The sequence below is a fragment of the Cebus imitator genome, unplaced genomic scaffold (assembly GCF_001604975.1).
Source record: "Cebus imitator isolate Cc_AM_T3 unplaced genomic scaffold, Cebus_imitator-1.0 Scaffold14, whole genome shotgun sequence".
Lineage (NCBI taxonomy): Eukaryota > Metazoa > Chordata > Mammalia > Primates > Cebidae > Cebus > Cebus imitator.
Window position 1 is genome coordinate 4994223 of NW_016107329.1, and position 9534 is coordinate 5003756.

General features: G+C 47.7%; 1 protein-coding gene and 1 pseudogene across 1 annotated transcript in view; one reads left to right on the forward strand and one right to left on the reverse strand.

The window, feature by feature from the left end:
• EFNB2 (ephrin B2) overlaps positions 1 to 5340 on the reverse strand; it is a 44782-nt gene extending 39442 nt beyond the window's left edge. Inside the window, exon 1 of the mRNA XM_017501607.1 lies at positions 4495 to 5340. Coding sequence (XP_017357096.1) covers positions 4495 to 4616 — 122 coding nt within the window. The 5' untranslated portion in view covers positions 4617 to 5340. The remainder of the gene's footprint in view (positions 1 to 4494) is intronic.
• Positions 5341 to 6599: 1259 nt separating this feature from the next.
• Positions 6600 to 6757, forward strand: LOC119467585 (annotated as a pseudogene).
• The last annotated feature ends 2777 nt before the right edge of the window (positions 6758 to 9534 follow it).

The following is a 9534-nucleotide window of genomic DNA, read 5'->3' on the forward strand; positions in this document are numbered from 1 at the left end:
AAGCTTATAGTTCTATGGGTCTGCATATTTTAATCAAAATATTTTAAACAGTTGAACACTTCTCTTTAAGGCTCTACTCTGCTACACAAAGGGTGAGCTCATAAGCAAATCTATGTAGATATATAATAAGTGACCTGAAAAACAGGTTCTTTATGTCAGCAGCAAAGGCAGGCAGAGATTAGGCTGATAGGAGGACCAGTTTCATCATCTTCCTTAGAAGAGCGCTTCTTTTTGTCTAATTTGCAATTAAGTATTTTAAGAATGAAGTTTTCATAAAATGTTAAAAGCAGTATCTTTCCTAAACGTTTCTGTTTTAGGGTCTACAATCTCTGTCTCCTTTCTCCCTGCCACTCCCATTCCTATGACGCATTACTGCAGTCACGCTGGGATCTCAAATAGTTTCCCATTAGGTGAACGCACTCTAAAACGTTGCTGGAAGTTAGGTGTCACATTGAAGCTCTCAGGAGCTACCTGGAAGATTCTGGTGGAAGTAAAGACAGCAAGGATTTAGCTGCTCCAGTTGCAATGTCCATCTGAAGGCAATTATCTCACTGATCCACCAGCCGAAGGATACACCTCAGTAAGTTTACGGACAAGAGATTTTATGAGAATTAATAGAAATCTACCAGTTGTTCTTCAGCTGACTCTGTATGGAGAAACCATTCAAACATGCAGTTTTTAGCTAGTCTCCAGGCCGATGGCTAATTCACCTGTCCACATACTTTAGCTTAAGTCAGAAACCTTTAGAAATGTTGGAGTCATTTGCATTTCTTTGCATCGGCAGAACAAATGTCAACAGCTTATGCTTTGTAAAAGATTTAGAACCAAGAGCTTAACAAATCATCTTAACCTCCAGCTCCTGTTTCTGGGGCTTGAGGCTGTAATTGTTGAGGTCAAGATGTGCAGTCCCTAGACACATGATTCTCAAATAAATTCTCATCTGAAAAGAAGGCTACCAAGCATGTTGTGAGGTATCGCTTTAGCTTGGTCTTTGTGCTCTGCCTGGCTCACTTGTCCTGTAGAACAACGACAGTCCATTACCTACAGTTTATCATCCTGACAAAATGTGAGGAATGTGGATGTGAAAGCACTAACAATTCCACCCCTGGTGCTTGGAGCTTTTTTCTCTCTATATTAAAACCGACAAGATTAACCCAAAGGCAAACTGTGGAGCACAGTTCAAGGGGCTATTCAATCAGTGCTGAATGTGCATTTGTTTACCTACAAAAATAAGAATTTCAGACACAATGGAAGGCAGGCTGGCTTATATATGTTATTGAATGGGCTGTTTAAACAGCACTATCCATTGTAGTTTATTTTATCAATCTCTGGCAGGTCTGTATTTATGCAGAGCCTGATTGTGGTGAAGCCCATGTATTATATGTTATCTGGATATTATCCAGCCATTCTTTTGTATCAAGTCAATTAGTATCAGAAATCCAGTATTATTATATAGGAAAAAAAATTACATAGGAAAAGCAAAATGCTTTGTTAACTAACTAGTATGTGATGCACAGGGAATGGTAACCCCCAGACATAAGGTACTAGTACTCGAAATTTTCAACAAAGTCAGTGTTATACATTCCAGAACACCAGACGAATACAGATTTGCTCACATTAAAGTACAATTAATACTTTTTCTTTTTTTTTAAAGAGCCCACCACTTTAAGTAAAAATATCTCTCTTGGAAAAAAATGTTCTACTAAAGTGTTAAAAATGGAAGCTAGGCATTGCTGTTCTCTGCTGAATTTTTTTCTTAAAAAAGAACAACTTTAAACAACCAAAATGGCTACAATGGACCCAACTCTACCAGAACGTATCAAAGCAATGTGAATACCCGAGCAGGGCAGCTACTGTTCGGAGCTCGCAAGACTTCTTTCCATTATTACATACAGTCAGGAATGGCAGAGTCAACAATGTGATTAAAGTAGTTACTGAGACGCTGAATTTACAAAGGGGTTTCTGGACCCTGTATCCAAACAGCTGCCACATGCTCCCTGTGTCGACCACCTGCTAAAAAAGCTGACCTCTGAATGAAACAAATCTAATTACTGATGGCGGCTTCATTACAAATGAATTGTTCCACAGTTCATAAGAACTGATGTGAAACTTCAATGCATTTGATTACCTTCCTGCCACATCATATTTATCTACTGAAACTTCCCCCTGGAAATAAATATACGACTTCCCCAAGAAAAGCGACCCCCTAGCATCAGGAGGTTATATGCATCATCGAAAACTTAGAGAGGGGTCTTTCCTGTGGCTCCTGCAGGAAGAAATGTTTCTCATCTCTAGAGCTAACATTCAGCTACAAAGGAGACCTTTTCCAGGGACACATTATCCAGTTCTCCAGGCAAGCCGTTATCAAGAGAATTTTAAAAGAAATGCTGCTGAGGAGGAGAAGGCAGCAGCAGCAATCCCAGCCGCGCAAAGGGCAAGCTTCCCGAAACGCAGGGCCCTCAAAGGTCTCCAAGTCTGGACACAGCTGGGAAAAACAGACCCATCATCATCATCAGGATGGTGAGTAAATACCTGTCATCTCCTCCCAGCACCCTCCCACCCCGACACATTACAAAAAGAAGTTATTAATGTCTACACCTTAGATTGAAATAACGGTTGTTCTACCTTTTTTTCCCTCAACTAGGTATTTCGAATTCTCCCACCGGATACACACAAACTACTAGTTAATAATAACGCAAAGATAAAGATACACAACACATACACACAGAACTAAACGCTAAGAGGCTAACGGAATTACTTTCAACTAGGTTTAAAGAGAAATATTAAATCCTCATAGGAAAAAAAAATCAGCCCTAAAGAGAGCCGGTCAGTGAAAGTGCAGAGAAGCTGGAGCAGGCGACCTGGGGGAGGGGCGAGGCCTGGCGCTCTGCGATTCCGCATGGAAGAGTGACCTCTGGAGGCACCCGGCGCACAACGGCGCCCGTGGGCTCCCCCGGTCGCCTCGCCCGCCCGCCTCTCCCAGAGTCCGGGGCCCGCGGCTGCGCGAGGTCCTAGCCCGGCTCCTTCCGGCTCCACCTGGCGCCTTCCGAGCCGGCTTCGAAGCAAAGATGCCGCCGCCAGTACTTCATCAGCAAATACAAGAATCTACATTAAAAATCAGATCCACGCAAGAGCAGACGAGGCTGCGCTAAGGAACTTCTCCATATGAGCGGCGTTGGAAGTGCCTTCTAGCATCATGCAAACATTTGTTTAAACCGATTGGTAACCAGCGTTTTTGCCCTTTTCGTGAAGGGATTCTTGGTTAACATGTTAGCGAATTTGAAATTTAACACTTTTAAGAGAATAGACACACTCCCTTAATTAAGACGTGATTTCTAAATCAGCCCCCCATTTCTTTTCTCCTAAAACCAGGCCCAACTTAGTCAACTTCAATTAGGCCATGGATTTTGCTTCTGATAGCAAACGTTTACTCCAGAAGCCAGCTAATGTCTGCACACTTCTCCAAGTTTCCCAAGACTACAATTCCATGATTCTGTAAAATATCTTTTGGCTGTGACTCGAAATAAGGTGATATGCAGTGCTGAATGTCCAGATGACGCCGAGTTTTGGCCACACAGATTTAGGGATGGCATTTTCTAAAATCTGAATGCACTCTGGTGGCCCAAACTGAAAGTTACTCTGCACAAAGCCCGGCTCGCTCCCGGCTGGGGCGTCCGATAAGAGCAAGTCTGATGATCCTAAGGATTCCATTCCTACCAGGGGTCCCCAGGGCTTCGGGACCAGTGTCGACTGGTCAGGGCCCCAAGCTTTTATAGAACGTGCCTTACAATTAGGCCGGCTACCGGCTTAGGAACAAAACGGGAGGCCGAAGTGCAGCGGGCCCTCCGAGAGAAGCCTAAGGCCGGTCTCCGGGGCGTGGAGGAGAGGGCTCGCCGCCCGAGTTCTCCTGAGAAGCAAGCGAGCTCCCCGCGCACCCTCGGGCTGGCGGCGCCGGGCCAAGGCGCACCGGCTCCAGGGCTCTGCAGTCAGCGCCGCGACTCCAGGCTCCCCTCTCCAGGACGCGCTCCGCGGCCCGCGTCCTGCCACCCCGGTCGCCCGCCCGCCTGCGGGGCCCGGACCGCGCTCCCCGCGAACGCAGCATCTCCGCCTCTCTCCAGAGCCAGCCAGTCCCTGCGCGCCCGCCAGCCTAGATTGTGGCCATGTCCTTCGTCTCGAAAACAGAAGAGGGTCAGGTATCGCCATCGGACACCTTCCCGGACGTGACACCCGAGCTGCTAGGAGCTTTTAGCACCCGGGAGCGCTCGGAAGAGGAAAGGCGGAGAGGCAGTTCCTTTTCCATCCCCGGCGCTCGGGTTCGAAGGCCGAGCGAGGAGTCTCCACCTAGCGAAATGAGGCGGGGGATGGGAGTGGGGGACGACAGAGACAGAGGTTCCAGAAAAAGGCTCCGAGGCCCCGCGGACTGACCCCTCCTCCCGCCCAGACGGCGCGGCGGACCCGGGGCGGGGACCCAAGGGGATCGCGGACGCCACTTACTTGGAGTTCGAGGAATTCCAATAGATAGGCTCTAAAACTATCGATTTGGAAATCGCAGTTCTGCATAAAACCATCAAAACTCCCCAGCAGTACTTCCACACGGAGTCCCTCCTCACAGCCATGGCGAAGCCACTCCCAGCTCCGCGCACTCCGGACCAAGAAGGGACGGACGGGACGCAGGCCGGGACCCCCAATCCTCCGGGGCAGACAGGCGGGGAAGGCGGCAGGCGCCCGCAGGCAGCTCCGGGGCGCGCTACGCAGCTCCAGGGGTCGCCCGGCCAGGTGCGCTCGCCCTCGGGGGCCCTCAGGGCGCGGGGCAGGAGCGCACGCGCGGGGCGCAGCGGCGCGGCGGACTGGGGGCTCCCGGGCGCCGCGCCGGACGCAGCTCGGACGGCCGACTCCCGTGCCGCTCCAGGGTGCCGGGCCGGCCGCTGCGGGCGGGTGGGCGAGGGGCGGCGGGGCGGGAGCGGGGTGGGACACAAAGACCCGGAGCGGAGACGGCCGGCGCGGGCGGCGGGCGCTGCGCCCCGAGCGGGGCCGCCTGTGACTATAGATCCAGTGCAGCGGGCAGCGGCCCGAGCGCGCGGGCGCCGCGTCGGCGCGGTTCCATGTCCCAAAGCGCGGCGCGGAGAAGGGCGCCTCCGGGCGCGCAGGAGCCTCCTCACTCCGCGGCTCCCGGACCTCAGGGCAGGCAGGAGGGAGCTCTGTCCCCGCCGCGGACTCCGGACGCGCGCGGGCCTTTGTGTGCGGGGAGGGCGCCGGGACCCGCTGCGTGCGCAGCTCCTCGCTCCGGCCGGCGCCGCGGTCCCTGCCGAGGAGAGTCAGCGCGGCCAGCGCGCTGTCAGAGCGCTATAAACACGGGGCCCCGCCCCACAGCGCGAAGCCCATTGGCCCGCCGCTCAGCAGCCGCGCGCTGGTTGGGCCGCTGGTCCGTCCGTCCGCCTTCCCCGCCCGACATTGGGCGCCGGGAGGCGGGGCTCGGGCTGACAGGTGAGCCCCGCCCCCGGCCCCCGCGAGCCGCGGGAGCAGAGCAGACGCCGGGCAGGAGAAGCTCCCGGCGCGTGCACAGGGCGCCCCCCGGGCGGCGAGAGGCGGCCTCGGCGCAGTGCAGATGTGGAAACAGCGACGGCCGAGTAGCGGGCCACCTGTCCCAGCGCCCGGCGGCGCCTTCCTCCTCGGCGGAGTCAGAAGGCGCGGCTGTCCCTCGCGCGGTGCGGAAGGCAACAGGCTCCGCTCGGCGTCCTCCGTCGGCCGACGCAGCACTGCCCCGGTGCAGGACTCGCACTCCGCGCGCACCCTTCGCGCTCCCGGTTTCTGCGCGCTTCTCCCAACGCCTCTCGGCGAGGGCTCCCCACTTGATTTTGGTACCAGGAGGCTCCGGCTCAGCTTCAGTGAGTGGGTCCGGGAATTGCAGGACGATTCCCGCGACGCGGCGCCGGAATTTGCTGCTGTAATCAGGGCCTGAGCGTCGTCGCCTCCCGCCTTCTCCGCGGGCGTCTCCTTTGCCTCCTGGCCTCCCGGGAAGGCGGTGCCCCCCAGCTTTCCCTGCGTGTCGCCCGCACAGAGACGCCCACGGAGACCGTCTCTCTAGCCTCTAGGAGACACGCGCGCTTCCGAAAGTGACCAGAGATTTAGAGGGTGTGAGATGGAAAAGTCAAGGCTTGTGATTCTCACTCGGCGTCCGCAAGACCCCAGTGCAGAGCTGGCAGGAACTCCTCGCTACTTGCCGGCCGAGCGCCGGCGCTGACGCTCGTCCGGGGCTTCCACGGAGCCACAGCGCCCACTAGCGGCCAGCTTTGCTTCTCCGCATCTCGAGAGCGCAGCGGTCCACCTACCCGGATCCAGCATCCCCGCAGCATCGAATCGAGTCGCAATGAAAATCTTTTTACACGTTCAACCGCAGGAAGAACACGCTAGAAATAAGGCACAGTACAAATGTACGATTCAATATCAAAAATTAAACGGAATAAAGTATATCGTATGCCCATGTTTTTTAAATTTAATGACATCTCCAGGATTTGTTTCAAACTGAGGAGTAATTCTACAAATTACATGTATTTTAAACAAATTATCCACTATGCCAAATTTAAAAGAGAAAACATATGATCGCTTCTCGGCCTTTTGGCTAAGATCAAGTGGAGAAAATACGTATGGTAAAACATCTTGTTTTCACTCTTTTTAATAACTTCTGAAGATTTTCATGGTGCGTTGCTTTTAAGTATCCGTTTTTGAAAACATTAGTCTAAGTTACGGTATATCTCAACTGGAGCGGTAAAAGCTTGTGAAGACTAGTTGAAGATCGAAAACACACTAAGGCATACAGAATACTGAATACACTCACTCTTCCGAACAGATCTTTGAGAGCAGAAAACTTTCATAATTTCTGGATTTTAAATAAGCCTTTAAACTGAGAAAAAAAAAATTGTAAAACAGGCTCCACCACGGTATACCGATTTGAACAGCTGATTCCCAGGAAGCACCAACAAACCAGGAAGGAGCAGGCACTATGACTCCTAACTTGACAAGGGTGGAAAAGGGCTAGTTAATATGCTAAAATATCATTTAAGGAACTCACTGAATATAAAGTTAGCTTAATGGTCTTTTAAAAGAACACTGAGTACTCAGTACCTTTGACAAACCTACATTGTGAAATTTAAGTTGTGACCTCTTGGCTCACTACATCCTCCTCTCCAAGTAAACTAGTGGAAATACAGGAAATTTGCATTGTCTGAAAATAGCCCAGCTTCCAAAAATAACATTTTCAGTAAATCAGTCTCACATCCAAAACTAAAGTTTTACCTTGGGACAAATGTAAATATATATTTTAAAATCGCTTCCTTTTCAAAACATACTGCATATTTAACTGAAAAGGAATCCTACACAAAAAATTATATGGTATAAAGTGTAAGAATACGCAGCTTAATTTCAGTCAACAGATTCAATGGAGACTATGTGAAAACCATTAGCAGTGGCAACTGTCTTCGAAGATGTCAGCATTCTACTATTTAATGGTAATTTTGGTAATTAAAAGCCCCACCAAAGGCATCACCTCAAAACTATTTGTATCTACTATTGTATAACATGCCAGGCAAAAAGTAGGTCATACTGGCATGTGCCAAGACAAAGTAGAATTTCCCAAGCATGCCAAACCAAGAACCAATCACATCAGTGTCATATCTCTTGGTATTTGGACTTCATTTTACAATTACATTCTTGGGAAAACTTGTTTTTTTCTTTACCACACCTTGAATCATGGTCAATATATTTCCAGAAATCTATCCTTATAGCAGGTGTATTTAATCCCACATCAAATGAGATTTTATTTCAGCAGAGGGTTACTTCACTTTTCTAGAGTTTAGGAGGAAGTTTTGAAAAGTCAAATAGGGATTTGGGAATCTCAAAGAATACCACAGTGAGCTATAAAAGTTAACACAAAGTTGAGTATGTAGAATGAGATAACAAATATAATAATCCCAGCTTAAAAAGAGTGGAATCAATTCTGGCCTTTCCCCAACTCCAATGAAAAATGCACCTAAGTTTTTATTTTTATGTTCCTACCCTTTTGAATTCCTGGGCATGTTTTGGTCGTTAGAACTCATTGTTACTTCTTATATATTCCTTATACAGTATTCCATCTATTCTAGGATATATTTCAAAAGATGTATGTAACAGAACTTCTACAAAAACAAAAGCTTATCTAACTACAACACTACACAAAAATAAATCTGGTATGTGTTGACTAAGTGTTGTTCAAGCCATAAATTTTCTATGTAGCTTCTGAGTCTCTCATAAAATCATACCCTTTGTTTCCTGGCATTGTATGCTGTTTATTTCATACAAGTCACTGACTTTTTAGGACTCTTTAGCAAATCTAATTTTCTCCATTTATCCTCGAGGAAAAGACCTAACAAAAGAAAATAAAACCCTTTCTTAAAATCAACTTTGTTAAACTCCCATCTCGCATCTGCTTCTGAAATTCAGATTGTTAAAACACTGAAACATTTTATATTAGAGTCTACTTGTTTGGCAGGAAAAATACATTAGGCTCTTGGTCAAAAGAAAATCATTCTTTTCTCTGATAAGTTTAGAGACAAATCATACCTTACAGACTGTCACATACTCCTTATGGATGAAAAAGACCCCATTTTCCACTAGTATCCATTTTAATCTGAAGCTCAACATCTAATTTATTTTACAGCATTATTAATGTAAAAACAGCACACATGGAAATACAAATGGCTCCAACTCATAGCATGTGCACCTGGCATGAAACGTCATCTCTTTATGTGCAAACCAAGTGTGGAGGACCAAACTCCATTCATCATTCCAAGCTGAATTAAGAGGTGTGATGGAGATAAAGGAGCAGGTAACAGCTAGCTGTGCACTCTGGATTGCATCACTAATATTTAACCTCTCTAAACAGGATTCCTCTTTTCAGACTGATTTGATACAGACATAACATATATGAAAATTTAAAAGTTGAATGCTACTGTTATAAGGAAAACTTCTGACAACAATCTTAACAGATCTCCTCTTCTGGGTCCATAAAATCATTTTTCGCCTTCTCTTCATACCACTTAATAAAAGCTTCAACAGCACTTATAACAAACTGCAATAATGTATCATTTTGTTCACTCTTATTCTACTTGTCAAGTCTGTAATCCAAAGTGAAAACCTAGAAAATGAGAATATATCATCCAAATGGCAAACAAACCCATTTTATTCTAACCCTAATGAACTTAGGTTTAGTAATCAAGAGTTGTAGCAATCTTAGAAAACTTACACTGGCCCTATTAAAAACATACACTTTTATAGCACTGATGCAAAAACAGTGATGAGAGAAAACAGCTGTATCATTGGAGTTATTGTCTAACGTACTGGCTCTTTAGGGACAGAGCAAAAAACAAGAAAAGTACAAAAATACAACTGTCCCAGCATCCTCTCATCAACCACTGGAGGTTCAGGAAAAGAGCAATCTTCGAGTATGACTTCCAATGAAGTTTTAATTTCTAAACCCAATGATGACTTAGGTATAAAAGC